General features: G+C 38.9%; 1 protein-coding gene across 4 annotated transcripts in view; it reads left to right on the forward strand.

Moving 5' to 3' along the window:
- Positions 1-21,372, forward strand: part of TMEM260 (transmembrane protein 260) — a 60,881-nt gene extending 39,509 nt beyond the window's left edge. The window contains exons 10-16 of one of the 4 annotated variants that reach the window (XM_007192912.3): positions 1,149-1,318; positions 3,642-3,813; positions 6,518-6,666; positions 12,420-12,596; positions 14,442-14,495; positions 16,238-16,328; positions 20,704-21,372. In XM_007192912.3, coding sequence (XP_007192974.2) covers positions 1,149-1,318; positions 3,642-3,813; positions 6,518-6,666; positions 12,420-12,596; positions 14,442-14,495; positions 16,238-16,328; positions 20,704-20,958 — 1,068 coding nt within the window. In that variant the 3' untranslated portion in view covers positions 20,959-21,372. The remainder of the gene's footprint in view (positions 1-1,148; positions 1,319-3,641; positions 3,814-6,517; positions 6,667-12,419; positions 12,597-14,441; positions 14,496-16,237; positions 16,329-20,703) is intronic. The other 3 variants (XM_057543461.1, XM_028169241.2, XM_057543460.1) reach the window with 3 other exon arrangements.
- Positions 21,373-25,446: the final 4,074 nt, after the last annotated feature.

Raw genomic sequence — 25,446 nt, forward strand, 5'->3', positions numbered from 1 at the left:
GGGCAGGAAGCACTGTTTAGTTAACACAGTAGTTAAATAGAAAAATAAATGTAAGGTAGATTTCAGTGAGTCATTTTATATGTGTGCTTGCAGATATAGGTACTACTGCATTTCTCCTGGAATTTTTTTTAAAAATAGCAAAGAAATATGGGTTGTAATTAGGGGCTCTACCAACACATTCCCTTATTTCTTACCTCACCAGTCCAAGCCTGTGCAAAAGAGCAAGTATATTTGTTTTTCCCTGACTACCATATGTGAGATTAGGGTATTTCTTCTCCTTACAGAAGAAACTATATAAATGTAGATAGCTCTTTTTTTAACAGCTGAAACAGTTTGTGTGTGTGTGTGTGTGTGTGTGTGTGTGTGTGTGTGTGTGTGTGTGTTCAAGAGGCCTGATGAATAATACCTTACTTGAGCACCTGAGTTCTGAATCAGTTGAGAACAAGATAAACCAGTAAGTACATTGGGTGGAGAATCACCTTTGTTACCCATAATGCTGAGATTGGAGAATGTGGTTAATATCTGTGGGGAAGGGAGTCTCCTCATCCTGCATCCCTGGATGGGCTAGTCACAGGCAGTGCTACACAGGGCAGGCCTCTCCCCTCCCCAGCTCACCTCACCCCAGAGTCTGCCCCTGGACAAGTACTTCCTATGGGCGGCTCACTTCCAAGAGGAAGAGAGAGGAAAGAGGAGGGCTATGCAGGCCCAGTGCCAGCTCCCAAACTCCCCAGTCAGCTCAGTCCCTACAGTCCTTCAGGAAGAAATAAGTGAGGGTAGAGAGAGGCCAGGAGTGTTAATACTACTGGAGCTTCTCTACATGGAAGGAAACATCAGGAGTTAAGCAAAAGCATTTCTCCACCTCTTCTGCTTTGCATGTTAGAATAAAGAGTTCAAGATGAAGTTTGCAGTATAGAAAAGAATGTGTGGATCCAAAAAGGGAGATCCACACATCAAACAGGGAAGGAGGAATGCTTGAAAATTGAAAAGTAAAGTGACATGGAGTTAGGTTGGAGAAGTCAGTTAAGAAGACCTAAATGACACAGGCATAGGCAACTAGATACATGCAATATATTTTTAAAATATATAAATACCTGATTGATTGCATGAACCAGTCAACTGGACACCCTGTTTGCATGCCTCTTCCACAGGTGGAACGATTCTGGATGCAGAGCAATGCAGTGGTGGCTGTCCTCGCTGGCATCGGTTTGGCTGCACTTGTTTCTGAGAGTAACCGAGTACTGAACACCAATGGGCTTCAGTGTCTGGAATGGCTTTCAGCAACTCTTTTTGTAATTTACCAAATATATTCTAATTATAGGTAACACATGGTTATTTTTATGAAAAGTAGCATTCAAGCCAGAGGCATTTGGATATTTAGATTCTAGGGGTTTGTCTTATTTTTACCTTCCACTAGTTTTCAAAGGGAGACAGCTTGGTCTGAATGCAGTGGTTCTTAGACTTTTGAACAAGAATCTCAGCATGAGTGATGTGTAGTTTCAGGCCATTGCAAACAAGGTTTTGGGTGGTGCATGTAAACTATCTGTATATTTTCCACTAAGGAATCCTAGAGATGCTTTGTAGAATCTGGAGTGTACATAAAATTCCATGATCTAAAATACCACTTAGATGGAGACTAAAGACATTTGGGGTTTTTTTGTATGCCCTAAAATAATTCACTTTATGCTTCAGAGATTTCAGCTTTTGAGTAATTCTTGGCCCTTATCTAGCACTCTCTGTAGTAGTGTATATTAAGTATTTTAAATAATCAAAGTTCTAAAAGTTTCTTAACCCTTATGCATTATTAGTATTATATGTATTTTTCAAAATCTGCTTAATAACCATTATAATGAAAACTTCAGTCTAACATAAAAGATGTAGAAGTTTAGATGATAGTTCATTTATTTGCAGCAGTATTGAGTAAACATTACAGAAGTGGAAGAGTCCATTGGAGTTTTGTTACACTGAGATTTGATTGGTACTTTAAAAGGTTACATTCCCCCTTTCAACTTAACTTGAAAAACTGATGTTCTTTATAATACTGAGGAAGAGCCGGTGTTAGGAAGGCTGTGTCACCAGGAGGCCTTGTGGGAAGGGGATGCGGGTCCCAGATACAACTCCAAGCTAAAGAAGGGTTTGCCGAGCCCATAGTGTGTTTCCCACCCTTTTTTTAAAAAAAAACCTTAACTGTTTATTTTATTTATTTATTTGTGTTTTTGGCTGCACTGGGTCTTCGTTGCTGTGCACGGGCTTTCTCTAGTTACAGCGAGCGGGGGCTCCTCTTCGTTGCAGTGCGGGGGCTTCTCATTGCGGTGCCTTCTCTTGTTGCGGAGCACGGGCTCTAGGCACGCAGGGTCAGTAGCTGTGGCTCGCGGGCTCTAGGTGCGCGGGCTTCAGTAGTTGTGGCACATGGGCTTAGTTGCTCCGCGGCATGTGGGATCTTCCCGGAGCAGGGCTCAAACCCATGTCCCCTGCATTAGCAGGCGGATTCTTAACCACTGTGCCACCAGGGAAGTTCCACTCACCCTTTTTTATCCCAGTCTTCTCGTGGCTCAGGTCTTTAGGGCAATTCCAGTTCCACACCAGGGATGCCTGCACAGACTGGGTGGTTTGGTTTGGTTTTGATTCTTTTTTTACCCCAGGTGAATGGAATAGACAGCAACTTTCCTGGGTGGCAAAATGTGAGGCAGCGCCCTGCAATGTAGGGAATCACAGTAGAAAATGGTTGCATCAGTTACAAAGGCAAGGATAATATTTTGTTCCTGGAAGTATTCATTTGCTTTGTGAGGCTAACCCAGTGATTCAACTTCAGGCTGTGTTTTTCAGTACCATTACATGTAATGGACCTGACAATAGCAGGAAGGACATTGCTTGTTCTGTTTTTCGATGCTTTTCCTTTCTTGTATTCTTTTTCTTTTTTCATGGAAAGCTCTCAGAATTCATGCCAGTTTTTTCTTTGAAGTTAGAAAGTCCACTTCATCATTGAAAAGAGTTGTACTGCTATTGTTGGCAATGGCAAATAATGCCTAGAGAGAAGTAAACATCTCAACAAATTATTCCTTCCCTTCTTTCTCATTGGTCTCATTCTGTAGTGATTTCTGAGTCTAGAAGGGAGAGAGGAACACAGGGAGTCTTTGGTCCAGGGAAGTGGTGGAAAGGATCAACCTCTATGTGCAAGAGAGTCAGACAAACGTGCAAATTTATGCCAGAAACTGGCAGATTTCCTTTTGCATTTCTGAAAATTCCTTTGAGCTAAATGGAATTAACATGAAATTACCTTAAACTCCAAGTGGAATCAGAAACCTTACTTCTTTTTAGTGAAATTGGATATGCTTTTAGGAAAAAAAGTACTTATTATTGACCACTAACTGATTCCCTTTTTTATGGAAATGATAATGAATTCCAGAAGTAAAGCAGTATGCTGATTTTTCTCAATTGCACAATTAGTTCCTTCTTTTTTTTTTCCCAGTTAATAGTGTTCCCTTTTCAAATATATGCATCCTCTTAGAAGATATGTTAGGATATTTTAAAGCACTAAATGTAGATTGTGTGAGGGGAAAGGAGTGGAGCAGGAAATAAGCCCAGTCTTATTAAAACTAAAACAATGTGTTGCTATTTTAATATTTTGTAATCCTTTTATTTAGCATTTGTGACCAAAGGACCAACTATGTGATCGATAAGTTTGCAAAGAATCTTCTAGCCTCTATGCCTCATGATGCAATTATCTTACTCAGAGGAGATCTGCCAGGGAATTCTCTCCGTTACATGCATTATTGTGAGGGACTGAGGCCAGATATTTCATTAGTGGATCAGGAAGTAAGTATATGAAAGATACACTTAGAATATAGTAGTAGCGATCATTTTAAAACATATGTTTTTTAAAGAACTATTTTTTTAAAACATTGAGTGGGTACAGTTTCTATGATCACTCTTAGGTAAAATATATATCACATTCTTTTCTTTATTTTAACTAATAGGAAATGTCATGAGTTGCTTCATTCCTTTTTAAACTGAATGTTCTAAGAATTAATGTGTTTCATATTAGATTCAAACAGCATCCTAGGTCTCTAGTTCACATGACAGACCATGACAATGTTGTGTTGTATATTTATTTTTAAATTGTTTTTTACATCCAGCCAACTCAACCATTCAAATTAACACTTCCCAGTGATCCAGGGATTAAAATAAATTAGGTTGCCTATAAAATAAGTCATACTGCAGGTTGGTATACATTTCATGCAAAATAGAAATTATTGACCACAATTCTGCTATAGAATTTATTTGTAAATTTTGTTGATCTTATGACAAAAGTATTTTTGGAGAGGACTTGTGAAAATTTCAAGGTCTATTAAAACAATCTTCTTGAACTGAAAAAAATATATGTAAACTATAGAATTTATTGTTTAAGCCATAAATAGTTAAAGGGAACAAATCTTTCTCTGGTGTTTTTAGAACGGTTGTCAGGAAAAGAGAAATTCTTAACCTTGAAAAAATACATTTAGTTTGATTGAGCAAACTATTAGGCACAATACTTACTTAATAAATTTCATTCAATTAATGAATAATTAAAATTTTTTGAGAACACTATAAACAGATTTGCAAATATAGGGAAATTTGAAAATTACACATATTTTTAGAAGGAGTTTGCATTTATATCATGTACACAAATGATTAATTTGATCTTCAGTCTAGCATCTGACAAAAGCTAGATCATTTGTTGAAAATATGGTATCATACTATGATTTTAAATACTATTTAGGATGACAGCTACTATGATTGAGAAGCTTGGATTTCAAAGTTAATTAGACCCAAATTCAAGTCCTCATCCTCTCACTTCCTGGATGTGTGACTGGGGTCTATTGATTTTTCCTCTCAGAGCTTCTGTTTCCTTATCTATAAAATGGAAATGATCATTAGATAAGTAAGTTAGGATGCTTCTGAATGTAAGGAACAAAATCCCTGACTACGAGTAGCTTAAACTATGGAGTTTTTAATCTCACAAGACAAGTAGTCTGGAGAGAGGAGGTTTAGTATTGATAATACAAGCGGTTCCATGAGGGCAGTGTTCTGGGGCAGCTTTTCTGCGGGTCTCCTGAACTGATGGATGCCTGGTTCCAAACGTCACATGCAAAGTGCTTCTTCTGGGCTCTCTCTCTCTCTGTATTGGGAGTAACATGTACCCCAGAGGCCCCCAGCAGACCTCTGCTTGGGCCCCACTAACCAGTATTGGGTCACATGACCACTCCTAAACTACTCACTAGCAAAGGAGAATCACTAGAACTACCTGATTAAAACCAGGATTGTGTTAGTTGGAAAGGATTGGCTGTTGAGTGGGCAATCAACAGTATCTGATATAATTTAATTATTCTCACATAATAAGGTTATTATGAGAATTAGGTTAGAAAGAGTAAGGCCATAGCACACAGTGGGTATTTAATTAATGTTACTATACCCAAGAACTGAAACTATTGGGTAATAAACTCTAATTCAATAAGTATTTTTTGAGTATTTACAATGTACACTTAGATTAAAATTAATTTGTCACTTTTAGTTAAATGACTTGTATAGACAAGTAAAACATAAGCATAATTGCTCAAACGATGATATCCAAACTTAATGAAGCTTTGAAGGTGTAAGTAGGAGTCTTTTCTTTAAAAAAAAAAAAGAAATCTGTACATATAAAAGTATAGAATGAAGTATATATTAAGTATAGAATTAAGAAAAAAATTTTGATACTAATGATTTATTTTAATCAAAAGGATATGTAATTAATTTGGAGCTACTAATAAATTCAGATAATTTAGCCAAAGGGTTTTTAATTTTGAGGCCTAGGTTATCATATAATTGAGCTTCTCAAGGGCAGGGATTATATCTTCTTCATTTTAGGTGAGCAATACTTGTTTTTTGAATGAATGAATGAAAGAACAGAGTAATGACACATCTCTGTATTTTGCCTAGGTTTTCTAGTCTGGCCATCAGAAAGGCATTTCAGGTCCAGCAAACATAGTTTGGGAACTATTCTATGCCAGGCATTGTGATAGGTGCAGAGGCAGTGAGATGAAAACAGTCCCTTTCATGTAGGAGCTTGCAGTCTAGTGAGGAATAGGCTAAGAGCTATAACTGAGGTAGGTACCAAGTGCTGTAGGAGCATGGGACCTGGGGAGGGCATCTGAGAGGAAGTGGTATTTAAGCTGGTTCCAAAAGTTCAGTACACACTCTCTAGGCATGAGAACGGGAGGTCATTCTGGGTAGTCTGGCAAATGCATGGAGGTAAGTGAAACTAGGTGCTGATTTTATTGATGGCTGATAGTTATAATTTAAGGCATGAAACCTAAGGTCTAAGTCATTAGAAGAATAGTCAGTGCCACATACCTCAGTTGCATTTGTATGTACTTTTCAATTATGTTTATATTTAATGAGTACCTCCACATTGTAGAACCTTTTCATTGTCCTTGATAAACTTGATTCTTTTTAAAGAAACATATTAAAAGCATGATATCATATTTTATCTTTCTGGCAGATGATGACTTATGAGTGGTATTTACCCAAGATGGCAAAGCATTTACCAGGCGTCAAATTTCCTGGGAACCGGTGGAATCCTGTGGAAGGAATATTACCTAGTGGAATGGTCACATTTAATCTTTATCATTTTCTTGAAGTAAATAAACTGTAAGCACTCTTTTCATATAATAGCTTTTCTAAAATCTTAAGCTTTTCTAAAATTGTTTATGTAGCAGCTGTGCTTCATCCAAAAGACCAATTTTCTACACCTATTTCCCTGTCACCGGTGAGATTATCTCTGTAATTAAATTGAATATCTGTGCATAAATGAGGCCAGGCAGAAATAAATGTTATTGTTCTGGGTAAAAGAAAAATAAAGACAGATTAGCAAGAATAGCAAATAAGATCTTAGTACAATTCAGAGGAATTGGAGATGTGCCTGCCTACTTGAAATCATTGCAGGTAGATCGCGAGCAATTATAGTTTCCCCCTGATCAACACCATGGCCCCCTTTTAAGTTTAATGCAAATGTTTTCCAGGAATAATCACTATATAAAAATAGCTTAAGGATTTTTTTCTAAAGGATAAGGCATTTTTATAAATAAGAAAAACACCCACAGTTATGCTGGCTGAGATAACATAAGAGAATTGTGAATTCTATACTTGAGAACATAATATTATTCATAGTTAAGGTCAAGAATAAATAACTCCTTCAGTGGTAGTGTTGAACATTTTTCCTGTCCGTGAAATGCTTGGGATTGTCCAGAGCGTGAAGAAGAAAACTTATTTCATAATTTCTATTCTCTTATAAAGGGGACTTCAGAAATTCTTTGTAAAAGTTAAACTATCCCTTACCAAGAACCTAGTGATGTGGTACTTTTGGTGTTCAGAGCCTGAAGTTTACTGTGGCTCATGAAGTAATATGAAGGTGATAGGTATAAATGTGCTGTGAGAGTAATACTTAATTGTTCTATTTTGGAATAAAATGTTAACAATTAACATCTCCAAATCAGCATTTTTTGGTGAATTTTATTTAATTCAACCTTATAAACATTAATTGAACCTACTATGTACCAGTTTGTATTAGGCAATAAAGTGAGACAGTTCCAGATTTAAGTAAGACTACAATCTAGTTGCATCTATACACAGATATGAATACAATTGGCCATAATATGATGGCATAAGCTCTATACTAACAAAGCCTTGTAAAGTGTGAGACACAGTAAATGTTCAATGTGTGTTTACTAAATAGATGATTTAATTGACAGTATAAGCCAAGTGTTCTGGGAGCATGGATGAAGAAGCAATTAATTCTGCCCAGGGGCATTCATTCAGTATTTATTTAATAAATATTGGGTACTCAAAATGTCCCAAGACCTATACTAGCTGCAGATGCATGGGTGTGATCCCTGCTGTTGCAGTCTTTCAGAGAGGTGTCAAGTGGTACCTTAAACATGAAACAGATAAGTTACAGTATTAGCTGGCAAGCATGATAATAGTGGTATGGATAAAATGTTGGAGACTTAAAGGCTAAGTAAGAATTTGCCAAGTGGGTAGGAACAATTAGGATACAGAACACATTCATGACCCCAGAAACTCCCTTTCACTGTCCTGTGTCATCATACTGTCCCCAAAGCCCTAACCCTCACAACCACTGATCTATTCTCTGTTCCTATAGTTTTACCTTTTCCAGAATGTCATATAAATGGACTCATAAAGTATGTGACTTTTTGACACCAGCATATTTCACTTAGCATAATGCCTTTGAGATCCATACAAGTTATTGTTGTATATCAGTAGTTTATTCCGTTTCGTTACTGAGTAGTATTCCATTGTATGGATGTACTACAGTTTATCCATCCACCTGTTGAAGGACATTTGGGTTGTTTCCAGTTTGGGGCATTTGTGAATAGAGCTGCTATAAACATTCATGCACACGTTTGTGTGTAAATATGTTTTCATACCTAGGAGTGGGATTACTGGATTGTTTGTTTTTTTACTATTGAGTTTTGAGAGTTCTGTGTATATTCTAGATTCAAATCCTTTGTCAAATACGTGATTCATAAATATTTTCTCCCAGTCTTTTTGCTCTCTTCAAAGTGTCTTTTGCAGATAAAAGTTTCTTTATTTTGATGAAATCCAATTATCATTTTTTTATTTTATGGATCATACTTTTTGATCTCATATCTAAGAACTCTTTCCCTAATACCAGGTCACAAAGATTCTCTCATGTTTTCTTCTAAGAGTTTTATAGTTTTATGTTTTACATTTCAGATCAATGGTCCCTTTTGAGTTAATTTTTGCAAGGGGGTTGCTTAGAACAAAGGTCTTTTTTGCATATGAATATCATTTGTTGAAAACATTATTCTTTCTTCATTGAATTGCATTTGCACCTTTTTCTATATTTACAAAAAAATCCTTCTGGGTTTTTGGTTGGTTTTAATTTGATTAGTGTTTTCATGGTATTTCTCTTTTTATCCTTTTGCTTTTAACCACCTATGTCACGTTTAAAGTGGGTTTCTTGTAGACAGTACATATTTGGCTCTTGTTTTATTATCCATTCTGACAATGTCTATGTTTTCACTGTGTATTCAGATCATTTGCATTTAATGTAAACATTGATATGTTTTAGACGTACATCTATCATTTTATTATTTGTTTTCTGTTTGTTTCTCTGTTTTTCATTCCACTGTTTCCCTTCCTGCTTTCTTTGGGATACTTTGATTTTTTCTAGTATTCCATATTAAATTATTTTTACTATGTCTCTTGGTAAATTTTTTCACTGGTTGCTCTTGGAATTACAGCATACAGACATACTTAACTTTTTACAATCTACTTATTACTTCAAGTGAACTGTAGAAACCTTAATGGCATATAAGTTCCTTTAACCTCCCCACTTTTGATTGAGTTGTCAAATATATTAGACATGTGATAATTTTTGTTTTCAACCATCATACATATATTTTTAAATCTAAGAGAAAAGATAATCTAAAATATTTGTCCACATATTTACCAGATCTGTTGATCTTCCTGCAATCCTGATATTCCAAGTTCCCTCTTGTATCATTTCTCTTCATCTGAAATTAGTCCTTTAGCATTTCTTTTAGAACAAGACTGTTAGCAGTGAATTCTCTTAGTTTTCCTGTATCTGAAAATGTCTTTATTTCACCTTCATATTTGAAGGATATTTCTGGATATGGAATTCTGGCTTGATAGTTCTTTTTTTTTCCCCACCACTTTAACAATATTTTTGTGTGTGTGTGCTTAACTTTTATTTATTTATTTATTATTTTTATTTAATTTAATTTATTTATTTATTTATGGCTGTGTTGGGTCTTCGTTTCTGTGTGAGGGCTTTCTCTAATTGCGGCGAGCGGGGGCCACTCTTCATCGCGGTGCGCAGGCCTCTCGCTGTCGCGGCCTCTCTTGTTGCGGAGCACAGGCTCCAGATGCGCAGGCTTAGTAGTTGTGGCTCACGGGCCTAGTTGCTCTGCGGCATGTGGGATCTTCCCAGACCAGGGCTCGAACCCGTGTCCCCTGCATTGGCAGGCAGACTCTCAACCACTGCGCCATCAGGGAAGCCCAACAATGTTATTTTATATCCTTTTGACATGCATGGTTTCTGATGAGAAATCTGCAGTTACTCAAATCATTGTTTCCCTTGTGTGAAATGTGTTGTTTTTCTCTGGCTGCTTTCAAGATTTTTTATTTGTCTTTAGTTTTCAGCAGTTTGATTATGATGTATCTGGGCATGAATTTCTTTGAGTTTAACCTACTTGGGATTTACTGAGTGTCTCGAATCTGAAAGATTATGTCTTTCACAAAATTTGGAAGCTCCCTGACATTATTTCTTTAAGTACTTTTTCTGCCCCACCTTCTTTCTCTTCTCCTTCTGGAATTCTGATGACACCAGGGTTAGACCTTTTGATATTGTCCCACAGGTGCCTAAACTCTGTACATTTTTCTCAGTATTTTTTCTCTTTATTTAAATTGTATAATTTCTCTTGATCTGTCTTCACGTTCACCCAGTGGAGGAGTAATAGGAATTTGCTCCCAGCCTTTGGAACCATAGCTCCTCTGATTAGCGAGAAGTGTTCCCCTTCCTCAGAGCTATAGGGACCTGCCCAGCTGCCACTGCTGTAACTGTGCTGCTGCTGGCACAGTATTGCCCGGTGCCCAGGTAAGGAAAGAAGGGAAAACATCCTGGGGATTTCCTCTGCTCTCCCCAGTCCGTACAAGTTCCTTTTCCTGCCCCTTGGGCTAGGAAAAAGGGAGGGGGCCAGGCTTTTCTTGGAGTTCTTTCTGTCCTTACTTGGTATGTACTTTTGGGTTTCAGACTTCCTTTGAGTCCAGGCCAGGTAATCCTGAAAGGGGAAAAGGGATAAACTCACTGCGGATTTGGTGGAACTTAGAATTCTGCTTTCTTCCTTCAATCTTCTTTCTACCATTTACTTTTCAGAGTCTTCAGATAGTTGTTCCAGGTCTTCTGTTCAGAAATTATAGTTGTGTGCAGTGAGAGAGACAGAATAGAATATGATGACTCCATCTTCCCTAGAACCAGAACTCTATTATGTTTTACTTTATGTCAGATATCTCATTTAATCTTAAACAGCTGCGAAAGATAATACCAATTTCACTGATGAGGAGACCAGACATAGGTAATTAAGTAATTTCCCCAAAATCATAGAGGTAATACATGGTGGAAAAAATCCAAAATCTAAGCCAGAAGTGTCTTGTTTCAAAGTTCATGAAATTTTTACTTTCAAGTAATTGCTCCTAACATGCTCCTTTTTTTTTTCTACTTGGTAATAGCTGTTAAGGTATACACCAAAAATTGGAATAGAACCAGTCAATTATAATGTTTTTGAGCCAAGCTTATTTAAACCATTTCTATTACTAATTTTTGCAGGATTTGAAGATCTGAATAGTTAGTCAAATCTAATTTATTTTATTCAGCAAATATTGTGTATTAGCTCTGCATCATGCTATGTGGGATTTAGAATTAATTCAGAGATAGAGAGCCTATCCTCAGGATGCTTCTGGGCTTCTCAGAAAGATTTATAAATGAAGATAACAAGTTCAATAAAATAATGTTAAAAGAGATTAAAAATAAAATGCAATGGAAATTTGAGGAAGGAGAGATTAGTAGTAGTAGTAGTACTACTACTACTACTACTACTACTACTATGAAGACATATTTCCACCTATACAATCTTAAAGGTATCAAATAATATGTATATTTACACATGAGACAGAACCACAGAAGCATTCCTTGTAACAGTGCTTATCCGCAAGTGATTTCTTACAATGTCACAAACAGGTAGTTTTATCATTTATATCTGTGTGCTTCCCCTCAACCTCCCAAACGGCATTTTTTACACTAATATCAATGTAAATTTATTTATTTTTAAAATGTATTTATTTATTTTTGGCTGCTTTGGGTCTTTGTGGCTGTGTGCGAGCTTTCTCTAGTTGTGGCGAGCCGAGGCTACTCTTCGTTGTGGTGCACAGGCTTCTCATTGCGGTGGCTTCTCTTGTTGCGGAGCACGTGCTCTAGGTGCGTGGGCTTCAGTAGCTGTGGCATGCGAGCTCAGTAGTTACGGCTCACGGGCTCTAGAGCACAGGCTCAGTAGTGGTGGCACACGGGCTTAGTTGATCCGCGGTATGTGGGATCTTCCCGGACTAGGGATCGAACCTGTGTTCCCTACATTGGCAGGCGGATTCCCAACCACTGCACCACCAGGGAAGTCCCTCAGTGTAAATTTAAAACAATCTATTTGGGAAAGATTTAAATAAACCAAAGTGTTCACAAATGGTTTATTGGTAACCGAGGTTTAAAGAGTCAGAAATGACCCTTCGTGAGTTATACTTTAACATTTAGAACTTTAAGTTAAAAATGCATATTTTTCTGTTTTCAATAGAAAAGAAACATTTGTTTGCATAGGAATTCATGAAGGCGACCCAACCTGGAAAAAGAACTATTCACTTTGGCCATGGGGTTCTTGTGACAAATTAGTTTCTTCGGAGATTGTATTCAACCCTGAGGAGTGGATTAAACTTACGAGAAACATCTATAACTGGACTGAAGACTATGGAAGGTATGGAGAGCAGTTATGTTTTTCATCAGTGTATAGCCATTTTGTGTGCCTAAAAAACTTACTAAATTTTGAGATGCCTTTTAATTATTTGATATATTTTGTGTTTTTTTTAGTAGTAGTTAATATTGTTATTTGCTGCCCACAGAGTATTGTAATAGAGAAGGAGAACATATATTTCTTGTCCTTAGGCTTGGAGATGGAGGAAGGGTGGTGGTGGTTGAGTGGGCACCACAGTAGTTAAACATGTGCCACCGTCCACCTCCAGCTGTTGTAACGCTACATGGTCCACCGTCCTGTAGCTTAGACCCTAAAAGTGGAAGAGATTTATTAACTGCAACAGAGCTTTAAAAGGCACTCACTCTGTTGCCCATGATAGTTTCCACCTGCATAAACTCATATTTTTTTTTCTTCAAGAATGGCAGATCACTTCTCTGTAGGGAAGACTGGGATTTGAGTAACTTTTTCTTCAGTTGTTTGTCATCAGCCTTGGTCTGTCGTGTTGGGCATGATTAGTCTTCCTGGAAGCATTTCTACCTAGACTTGACTCTCTCCCATATGGAAGACGAGTCACCATCTGAAGATAGGTGTCTCCATTGCCTATTTTTTAAATTATGAATTATTCAAAGATTAGATAATTATTGCTTATAATTCAAGAACAACAGTCAAGATCATATGAACAAATGGTACCAAAGTGTTTTTTTTTTTTTTTTTTTTTAAAGGATTTTCTTTTATTTATTTATTTATTTATTTGTTTATTATTTTTGTCTGTGTTGGGTCTTCGGTTCGTGCGAGGGCCTTCTCCAGTTGCGGCAAGCGGGGGCCACTCTTCATCGCGGTGCAGGGACCGCTCTTCATCGCGGTGCGCGGGCCTTTCTCTATCGCGGCCCCTCCCGTTGCGGGGCACAGGCTCCAGACGCGCAGGCTCAGCAATTGTGGCTCACGGGCCCAGCTGCTCCGTGGCATGTGGGATCTTCCCAGACCAGGGCTCGAACCCGTGTCCCCTGCATTAGCAGGCAGATTCTCAACCACTGCGCCACCAGGGAAGCCCCCAAAGTTTTTTGAGTCAATATGAGCAAATAGACCACATTGCTGTGCACCAGCGAGATCTGGATAAGTAGTTCTACATCAGAGTACTCTGTGACGGGAATTCCCTGGCAGTCCCGTGGTTAAGACTCAGCGCTTTCACTGCCGTGGCCCAGGTTCAATCCCTGGTCAGAGAACTAAGATCCCACAAGCTGCACGGTGCAGCCAAAGAAAAAAGTACTCTGTGACCATTGTGAGGAAAAGTTAGAAAATCACCTGTTCTCCAAACAGCTGACGACAGTACAGGTACATGGCATCACTCCATTCTGTCAAAATAGATACGTAATAAAAGAAATTTTAATTAAGTGAAAATAATCAGCAAATGGTTCAGCCAGTGTTTTTGGAGCAGCATCCTAGCTCCAGCAATGACTTATCCAAGCCGGGAGTCCCCTGTCTTTACAGCTCAGTGGCTCTTAGCTGTGTCCATAGAGTGACCCAGGCCTCACCCCTGCCCCATCGCCCACCTGACAGTTCTTAGGAACAGCTGGCTCCCCAAATGCCTCCGGCCTCTTCCCACTAATCTTTAGTTTGCTCCCGTGAGGCACTGGGGCTCATTATGCAGATTAAGAATACATTTACCAAAACCTCAAATTCCTAATGATCAAATTTTTCTAGGAGAATAAGTTTGTTATTTTGGTCTCTATCAGTACTTCAGGATGCAGCCTATTTTATTTGCCTTGTAAGATTATAAAACAAGAATTACATGTCCACAGCAATAAAGGTAGCTAGCAGAAACATGTTACCGTTTTCTTGTAACTGCAGGTTTGCTCCATCTTCCTGGGAATCTGTGGCCAATGAAGAGATGTGGCAAGCCAGGTGAATAATGTACACATGTGTGTTTGCAGTCTGTAATGCAGCAGAAGAGCCTCTGGTGCTTTTCACCTGGGGAGTAGTGGTGCGTGGGGATCATAAAAATAATACTTATGAGCAATTATTTTGTTTGAGGCATTGTACTAATCATTACCCATGCATAATCTCATTTCATCCTCACAGTAACCTGTGAAGAAGTTATTATTATCCCCGCTTTACAAAAGAACAAACTGGAGGTAGAGAGGTTACTTGTCCAAGGCCACATAGTTCTACCAATAGAGTCCAAAACTCACATCTCTCTGACTCTGGAACATTCCTAATTCCTATGCTCTCCTATCTCAACTCAACCAAAGTGAGTGTAATTGATTGAGGAGAAGTTGATAATTACAACCCTGTCTCCATGTGTAATGTGCTAGTTAATTATTTAAGTACTTATTGAAAACTTCCTAGAGACCAGGCACTGTGCTAGGCATGGAAGCTACACATATGAATATGACACAGTTCCTGCTCTCAAGGAGCTCAGTCTAATGGAACAGACAGACATGTTCAAAGAGATCTGATTCTTCATGTGCTAGATGCTGTACTTTCCTATTGTTGCTGTGTGGAACAAACCCTTCATGGTGACGCTCTTGACTCTCTGGGTTCCTGTCATTCTTTTAAAGTATTCAAAATATCTAACACTAACAAACTTTGGCCTAAATATTAATGTAAAAGTCCTAAGTGATGCAGACAGGGGTACCAAGTATGAAGTGATTCCTCCAGTAAAAATGTGTTGATGCCCACTCTGGGCCAGGGACGGTGCTTTGCACCAAGAATTGAGTTAGGGTGTAAAGGGCTTACATACATTTAAAGAGGTTTTTTAAAAAATTGTCAAGAGGGACTTCCCTGGTAGTCCAGTGGTTGGGGCTTTGCCTTCCGGTGCGGGGGGTGCGGGTTCGATCCCTGGTTGGGGAGCTGGGATCCCGCATGCCTCGCGGCCAAAGGGCCAAAGCATAAAGCAGGGGCAACGTTGTGACAGATGCAATAAAGACTTTGAAAGTGGTCCACGTCAAAAACATCTTAAAAAAAAAAAAACTGCTAAGAAATGGTTCTTGACAAAATAACAATTACAAAAAAGATACAGTTTTTGCAGTAGTGTTTTTGAAAAAGTCAGAAAATTGCATATTTCAAGTTATCAGCCCAGTTATAGGAACAAATACTTGCTTTGAAGAACTAATCAAAGATACACCGAATGTCTCCACAATTCCTCACTGTGATTGAATGTGGGAAAGCTGGGGGAGAAATCACATAAAAGAAGAAAGCAGGTCATTATTCGGGCAGGTATTGATTTAATTGGTGTGCTGAATACAATTTGGATGAGCTCATGTGGTCAAAGAGTCCAGCCATCTTTGAAGAACTGGTCACACGTGGCATGCACCGTCGCGATGGGTACCTTCAGGGATGTGCTGACAAACTCAGCAAGTCTCCGCCTCCCAGCTGCTCTTGCATAATGAAATGTATATCTGGAGGGAAGATGATGTACAATAGGGATGAAGAACATAAGCTTTTTTCTAAAAGATTTGGCAGTAGGTGTGAATGCAGTGTCTTGGGATGGCGGGGGAGGATTACCGTTGGTTCAGAGTAAACTATTAATATGAGAGAAGTGAAAAGAATACAATAAATGGTTTTTGTATGTTCCTTATCAGTGGAAAAGTCTGGCAGATTTAGCTTTGAATGTAAAATTGACATGAACACCCTTCCACTCCCAGGATGAAAACCCCATTCTTCATCTTTAACCTGGCAGAAACTGCAAGTTTGCCTTCAGATGTGAAAGCTCAACTCTACACTCACGCGTATAACGTATGTTGTACTTTTAACGTATATAAATGTATTTGGTGGGAGGGTGGTGGTGACTGTTTGGGATGGAGAAAGGGTGTATCACAGTAGAGTTTTAACTTTTTTGTTTCCAGCTTTATTTGGCATTATAAAGCAGTATAAATGGAAAAATAGTCATGTGTATCACAAATGATATCTAAAGTAAATGGCTGTGGTCCACAAAATAATGAAAGAAGTTCATGTCCCAATCTCCAGAACCTATGAATATATGGCCTTACATGGCAAAGGGCACTCTGCAGATGTGATTAAGGATCTTGCGGTGGGGAGATGATCCTGGATTTCCGGGTGGGCCCAACGTAATCACAAGGGTCCTTAGAAGAAGGAGGCAGGAAGGTCAGAGTCAGAGAAGGAGATGTGGCATTGCAAGCAGACGTCAGAGAGAAAGACTTAAAAGATTGCCACACGGCTGGCCTGGAAGATGGAGGAAGGGGCCACAAGTTGGGGAGTGCAGGCAACCTCTGGAAGCTGGAAAGGGCAACGAAAGATTCCAGAGCCTCCAGAAGGAACACAGCCCTGCTGATTTTACAAAAACCTTGATTTTTATGACTTTTGACCCCTAGAAGTATTCAATAATACATTTACATTGTTTTAAGCCACTACATTTGTGGTGATTAGTTACAACAGCAATAGGAAACTAATATGATGGCTTTATTTAAAAAAAGAAACAAGTTCTGATGGGTTGCCCTCTATGCAAAATCATGACCCTGGCTACACTTGAAATGATCGGGCTGTGGCTGGTTGGGATTTCTTTTTTTTTTTTTAATTTATTTATTTTTATTTATATATTTTTGGCTGCGTTGGGTCTTCGTTGCTGTGCACAGGCTTTCTCTAGTTGCGGCAAGCAGGGGCTGCTCTTCGTTGCAGTGCGCAGGCTTCTCATTGTGGTGGCTTCTCTTGTTGTGGAGCACGGGCTCTAGGGCACGTGGGCTTCAGTAGTTGTGGCATGCGGGCTCAGTAGTTGTGGCTCGCGGGCTCTAGAGTGCAGGCTCAGTAGTTGTGACACACGGGCTTAGTTGCTCCGCGGCATGTGGGATCTTCCTGAACCAGGGCTTGAACCCGTGTCCCCTGCATTGGCAGGCGGATTCTTAACCACTGCGCCACCAGGGAAGCCCTGGTTGGGATTTTATGAGAGAGATAAAGGGTCACGGAGAGTGGCTCTGTCTTCTGATGTGGCCCCAGGAAACCAAACCGCCTTCACATCCAGCCACACTGAGGCTCTTGCTTAGCTGGTCCTCTGTGATGGCAGGGGGAGTACAGAGCAGAGGCTTGCTTTGCTGTAGCACTATGTTAACAAGTCCCTGCTTTTCTGTGATTTATAGCACTGGGCTCTTCATCACCTTCAGAGATAGTCTTGGAGCCTGCTGTGTAGGAAATAGACATCCTGGCGAAGGCCAATAAGAACAGAGCCCAGGAGCTGTATGTCTAAGCAAGTGAGGAGGTATTTCTGCTGTCTCTGGGCTGCTGTAGATCTACTCAGCCAGGACATTTGTTTGGTGCTGAGTCAAAATTGCATGGTGTCCAATTAGTGTGACAGATTTTACTCCTCAATTTTGTGCTCATTGGTCCACTGTTTATTCATTTATTCATTCGCTCACAGAGCGTTTATGGAGCACCCAGTCTGTACCAGATACTGTGATGGAGACAATCAGCAATATTCCCTGCTGTCAAAGAGGCACAAGCTAGAGAGAGAGATGGAAGATAAGGTCCTCAGTTAATTCAGTCGTGAGAGTTACGAGAGGTTTGCAGAGGTGCGGTGGGAGCAGAGAGCAGCATATGAGTACAGCCTTCTGGGGAGGGGCTGGTGAGGAAGGGAGGGAAGGCTTCTAGAGGAGATGTCACCGCAGTGTCATCTTGAAAGATCAGAAGGAACTGGCCAGGCAGATGTGGGGCAGGGTAGCGAGAAAGTGGGGGAGGGCGGACAGTCCATAAGGATGGAACCACAGGGACAAAGGCGGAAACCTCCTAGGTGCCCACTCAAGGACAGCCAGGGACTAGTTATAGGAAGCAGCATGCTGGAGTTCTGTCTGGCAGTCAGGAGGTCCAGGTTCAAGGCCTGCTCCACCATTCACTGTCAACTGTGAGCCAGTTAACCTTTCCAGACCTCTATTTTTTCTTAAAAAAAAAAAGTGGACTGTAAACTTTATAGATTATCTCTCATATCCTGGTCATATCTGGTTCATCTCTAATACCCTGTGATTCTGTGAAAAACAAGTAGTATTTAGTTGGGAGAAATATGAGACTTACTAATATTTTATGTTCTCATCAGTGATCTGTTCCATGGTCAGTTGTTAGGCCACTACTGAAGCTAATTCATGGATTTATTGTCCCTTTGGGCCTGTAAGCATTACTCTGTTCAGTGAACACAAGTCTGTAGCAGTCTATAGGTATCTCCTTCACTTACGTCTTCAGATGTGTGACATCATTTGCAAGACAAATGAGGCCAAATACTCCATGGGTCAACACAAATCAGCCCCTAGTACAGGTGTTTCAAGAACATTCTTGTTAGGTATAAAAGATATTTTTGTTATTATTTACATTATCCTGCTCAATAGCTTATACAGAACATTAAGTTCAGGTATAGTGGGAGAGCAAGAATGATCTTTGTTATCTTTAGGAATACATCTGATACATTGAAGATTTCCCCCAAGACAGAATACGTTGCACTAACACTAATGTCACAGTGATACACGCCTAGAGGGGGAAATGTAATTCCACATGATGAGAAATGACTCTTAGCTTCTTAAGATACAGCACATGTGGCCTAATGGGCCATCCAGAATGAGTCGATGTTCTATAAAAGGGTAGCGTAGTTGTTCTGATGTCTGAAGACTGAAGCAGGGAGGTCATGAGCGTGCCTCTTATTCTCTTGACCCATTGGGAAATGAAGTGCTAGCATCTGTCTTGCACTCCAGAACCTTATCAGGATTTTGAAAACTTGGGAAAGAAAAGAACCTGAGCAGTTCCTGAGCACCTGCTTTGTTCCGGGCAGCCTGCCATGCATTTTACAGATGTCCCTCATCAGAGGGAGGCTTGGGAAGAGGAGCAACGGATAGGGAAAAAAAAAACCAAAAAACTATGAGGAAAGGCAGAGAAGCTTTGAATATTTTACTTAGAAAATAAATGGGTAGGAGGCTGACTTAATAGCTTTGATGTCTATGAACGTGCGAGGTGACTCTCCTATTTTATGGAGTGAAGAGAACTAAGGGGAAAATAGCTTTAAAAGGCAGCTTGAGGACTGAGGGGTATTAAGTATCAAAATGACATATCAAATACGGATCGGGGACTTTTTCATGGGGATGTTGTTTTGAAATAGATTAGGTAGGCATTTGTCTGCTCTGGAGTAGGGGTTGGGGAAATAGATAATATAATTGGGTCCCTTTCAACTGGGTGATGTAATGAGTATAGTTCTAATTCAAAAAGCCCTTGTCGCTGGAGAAAGCATCATTGCTTATCCTGTGCTCTCATGGAGGCTACTGGTTAACTCAAGTGCCTGTGGATCTGACTCCAATTTGATAATCCCCAAGAAGGCTGTGAAATTCCCAAATAAGCAAGTATAATATTCTGTTTTGTAGGTCTGCATCTACTTTTTGGTTTATTTGTTAAATTTTGATGTTTTTCCTCTGGAAAACTCAATATTAAAGATTCTAACTCTATCCAATTAATACTATCTCTGATATTGAAAAACAAAATTCTGAATTCCTGTGGGCAAAGTTTTAACTATGAAAATTGTAATTTTAGGACACTGTGAAGATTTTCAATATCTCACTTTAAGGATGTCTCTTAAATTCTATTATGCCCAGTCTGTTTGATGCTGGATTTGTTTGATGTGTTTCATTGTCGCTATTGTTATTACTGTTGTTTATAATATAGAGAGAAGTTTATGTAAAAATGAGGGACAAAATTTTAATTTCTTCAATTTCTTTTTCCATGCAGTTTTCTAAAGAAAGCTATTTTTTTCTCCAATAGTTAAATTTAGAGTTTCAACCTTTCTGCCTGTTGAGTAAATAGCTTTCCATGAATTAGAACTAAATCCCTTTCTCAGAACGTCTTTCTGGAGGAAGAGCATTTTGTCCTGACAGAGTGTGTCTTAGGTTCCCTCTGCAACATCCAAAAAACCCCAGAAGCAGTTTTAGATGAAGCACATTTGCCTCCTGCTACTGTAATAATTATAGTAACATCCTTGCATTTTCTGCATGGCCTAGCAACAATTAGATTTTTACTGTAGGCTGCTTGGATTTTTTTTTTCTTGTGTTAATTTCTCTGTGTTTTCTGGTTTGTTTTTTTTTTGAAAAAAGTCAAGGGATAACAATGGAATACCAACATTTTTGCTGTCTTCCAGCTTTATAAGGAGATTGTCTATTTACGAAAGGAACACCCAGTGAACTGGCATAAGAACTATGCCATCGCCTGTGAACGGATGCTGCGCCTTCGGGAAGGAGGTGCAGACCCTGAAGTCTTGTTATCTGAAACCATCAGACACTTCCGTCTCTACACTCAGAAGGCCCAGAATGATCCACAGCTGGCCGATATTTCAGTTGCTCTAAAACACCTAAGGAAAGAACTGCAAAGTCTGAGAAATATGAAAAATGGCTGAGACAGCAAACTGTGAAAAACCTGCTTGGCGTTTGGCTTCCAAAATTCCAAAATCTCCAAGTTTTTCATCCAAGAAAAGAAACAGCATAAAAAAATGGAAGCCTAAGTCATCTCCCAGATATAAGTACATGGTGCGGCCGTACTGTTTCGGAGGGGGGCGCGGTTAGAGACTGAGATGTGCTATTTATGCAAATTCTATTTAGCCCATGTTACTGAATTAGCATTTCAGCGAGAATATTTTGAAAAATCTTCCTACTTCCACAGTCTTTCACCAAATGAGTTGCTTGATTAGATTCTAGAAGAGAATGAACTGTTTTCATATACTTAAAATATTGACCATGAATCTTAAGGGCCCTGCTTATTGGGATTGGTATTGAAATTAAATTCTTAAAACATTAATACCATACCAAAGACATTCTTTGTTTCCGAGAAGTGAAATCATTTTTTTTTAAGAATGAATCTTGTTATGCTTCAAGTTAGAATACTGATTTTTTTTTTTTTGAGTAGCTGCGGTTGTTACATAATCTCACACTTCAAACTAAATACCAACCAAATGATATTTTGAAAAGGTTGGGGTTTTATTGTCTTAGATCATTCTCTGAAATCACTAAAAAATTAAGCTAATTGTTGTTTGCTTTTTTTTCAGTTGCTTAAACTGATTGGCAAGTAAAAAGGATTTTGTCTTTCCTTAATTAATTTTATATTCATGTTTTACTTCTATTTGGGCTCATAAATCTGGGCCCAATAATTAGTAGGCTTCCTGCTGCCAAAATGCCAAAAAAAAAAAAAAAAAAAGGGCAGGGGCTCGGGGGGTGTGGGGAAGTGGTTCAATAAATTCATTTCTGTTACAAGCATCTTTTATACATATTACTAAAGAGAACATAGTAAGAAATGCAAATAATAGTTCTTTATTTTATTATGACAGTTAATTAATAGCAACCTGTTTTAATGAATAAAGTCACTCAGAGTCCTTCAGCACTTCCTAAGTAGAGGCCTGAATCTGTAGGGATTCTTTTCCCCCCAATTGTATAGCTCCTAGACTCCAAGAACTATATAGGCCCCTGTATAGAAATGCTCACTAATGAAGAGGGAGGGCTAGAAGCTTGTCTGCATTCAAAGATCACTGGTGAGTCATTCAGCAAGAAAAGGCCCCTTACCAGGAATAGTCACAGTTCCGTGGCATTGTACTAGCAAAAGGGTCTGATCAAAGGTCTCCTGTGGAGCTTGCATGGTTCCCTTTCATACTACGACCATAATTAAAACCACTAATTCTCTTTTAAAATGCTGCAGGATGCCATGTAGGCATCTGTCTGGAGTGTCCTTTGTGATGTCATAAGCTGTTAAGGACCAGTGCCGAGGGCTTTTGAGTGAAATGCCAGTCATGAAGGTGCTTCAAGACAAGGGTGCCTCTAAAAGCTTGACAGGGCCTTGACTGCACAATTCGAGCTGAATTTGCCCCTTGTCAGCTGCCAGTAAATAAATCTCAAAGGGGGAAAAGCTGAAGTTTCATTACCTGATCCATGGGGCTTTGTTGGTTTTGGCATCACACAGGGGAAGCTCTTGCCCCTCCATTCTCTGGATTTGAAGATGTCCATTGGAGCCTGCAGTGCCTGGACGGGGTTCAGAGCGGAACCTTTTGAAGAGTGTCAATAGTTGTAACAGTTCAGCTGTTAGGAAGACAAATAAATGGAGGAGCTCATTAATCCGCTTTTGGCTCTCAGTGCCTTTTGCCCTTTTATCACAGCCTTATTAGGCTCCTACTCATCTTGAACCAGAAAAAAATGAATTGAAGTTGTTGAGTACTAATTGGCAAAGACTTTTAATCATGGGCCAAGAACTTTCACTGACTTGAAAGTAACTTCTCCACAGGGAAGAACCAAAAACCTGGTTTACCTTAAAACAAAAACCTGTTGGAGTGCAGTGTGGTGTAAAAATTTAAGGAAGCATTGATAAATTGTCTAAGTTGATCCATTTGAAAGAATTATATAAGATTATGATTTCCACTTTTCTTTAAAAAGAGTACAGTAAGACTCATATGTGCGTCCCCTGGAAATGCATTGTCTTTATTATTTCAGAAAAGAGATTACATGCGTATGTGAGATGATCATATTGGTTTTGAACATCTACATACTGTATATGGAATAATATGTAAATATTCACTTCAGCATCTACATACACATCTGGTGTTGGAGTAATATTTCCTATTTATGGCCTTAAGAATGGAAAATGAGGGCCTCTTTTTGAAAATATCTGCATTTTAAATGTGTCTATAATGTGGTACTACATATATGCCTGAATATGCTTTGCATAGACTGTTGTCTGATGGTGCATAGATTATTCTGTATTTGTGCATCAGTGGCTTTGGACCACTCTCTGTTTGAGAAAGCAATGATATGATGGCCCACAGTAGACAGGATCATAATCATTTAAATTTCCAAAAACCAGCGGTGAATGAAAAAAGAGCAAACTGAGCTGAGATTTTGGGATGTTGGGCTTCATTCCCAGATCAACTACTTTGAAGAATTCTTTCCTTTCTACTGTGTGAGGTTAAACAAGTTGCTTTCCTTTTCTTTCTCTTACTTCTCCTTGGCTAGTACACAAACACCATAAAATCTGACAGAAGGGGTATCCTTTAGTCTAACCCCCGACATGGAAGAGAATGTGAAGGAGGTGACTTCTGCGGGATTTGGCTAGCATTCTCCTAGCAGTGTCCCTGGAGTGCCGTGGGTTGGCAGGATGACAGGAACCCTGCAAGGCCAACTTCTGCCTGGACTTTGGCCTGAGGAGCAAGTGGGAGCCAGCAAAACTGTCTGCCTTTCCACATGCTGTGGTGCCCTCCTGCCCGGCACCGAGGCTGACACACACCACAGAGTGAGTGGAGAGGGAGATTGTGGCTTCCATGTTCCCTAACAAACCTCCCCAGCCCTGTTCCCGCTGATGGAGGTATGCTTGCTTCTTGCTATTGACTTTCCTCTTCTCTTTGTTTTTTCAAAGGATCCTTTTTTTTTTTTTTTAATGCTTTTGTTCTATGACTCAAAATGCAGCCAAAATAGAAGTGAATCAATGACTAGCGTCCTATTTTGAAGTCTCCTAATAGAAATTGTGAAATGTTATTTCTGCCTGTATTCGTAGTCCTTTCTAATGACAGAACCATGATGTTTAGCCTTTATTATACTTAAATAAAGCCATTTTGAGTGTTAGGATTATTGTATGATACCCTGCTGATTTCTTTAAGTCATCAGATTAGGATGTGAAGAGTAGTTTTTTAATTTATATTTTGAAAGTTAAACAGTGTGAGTCCTTTTTCATAGTTCCTACCAATATCCCTCAGAATTTAGAACTGTTAATACTTTTAATATTCAGGACAAAAAGTTAACACCAAAGAGTTTTTTAAAAAATGGATCCTATTACAGCAAATCCTTTTACTCTGTTTTAATTCTGGTATATTTTGTAAAAGCACCAATGTAGAGTATTACTTAAAATTCTGTTCTTCTAACTGGCTCCAAGTCCTATGGTTCGGTAAAGAAAAAAATTCAAACTCAGTAAGAGATTCACACTGCTTTGTTCATCCTCATATTTTGTTGTGAATGCAAACCCATTCTAAGGCTTATACTCACAAACAAATAAGTAATGTTTCCAGGGATTCTGGAAACATCTAAAGGCCAAGATCTTGGCACAGCATTACAGAGCAAACAGGGAGCTAAAGCTTTAGCCGCGATCATATTCAATGAAGACGTCATTGTCAGTACCCTCTAAAGGTCTGTTTGATTTGGATCAGCGTGGACGGTATAAAACAAGCCTCAGAAATAGCACGATGTGCTTACCTGGATATCGGAAGGTAAACTAGTAGGAATATATCTTGAGGAAGGGATTTTTCTGAAAAAAAACTCTGATTGCTCTTCAACAATGTTAACATATATTTGTATATCCTGGAAAGATTAGCTTATGTCATATCGCAAAAAGAAAAAGATGGGAGAGACAGGTAGAGGTTACAAAACTGTAAACATAGAGCCTGAAATTATTGCCCTGTAAATAGAGTTATCTGGATCTTTTCCACCGATCCCAAGTGTTATTGAGGGTTAGTTTTCAATAGCACAGATATTGTGATGATTTTAAAAAGTTGATAAGGTTGAGAAAGTTTCAAGATATAGATCGAATACAAAGGCAAATAATTGGACCATGTTCCCATCCATGTGATCCAACTTCACAGAGCACCTAAGTAGTTGCAGGTCTTTTCGTACATAATTACCATTAGATGAGGTTAATGTTAAATAAATGTCTAATAAAAGATAAATAGAAATAAGCCCAATCGAAGTTCTAACCTATTCAGAATGTTAATTGTTTAGAATCTGTTATAAATCTGTACAAGTAGTATGGGGGGGTAACATAGGTGAATTATAATTTTTATATTGGTAAATTCATTATATATTATAAACTAATAAATGAAGATTACATCCTGTTTTTTAAAATATGCAAACAAACCATAACC

The sequence above is a fragment of the Balaenoptera acutorostrata genome, chromosome 3 (assembly GCF_949987535.1).
Source record: "Balaenoptera acutorostrata chromosome 3, mBalAcu1.1, whole genome shotgun sequence".
Taxonomy (NCBI): domain Eukaryota; kingdom Metazoa; phylum Chordata; class Mammalia; order Artiodactyla; family Balaenopteridae; genus Balaenoptera; species Balaenoptera acutorostrata.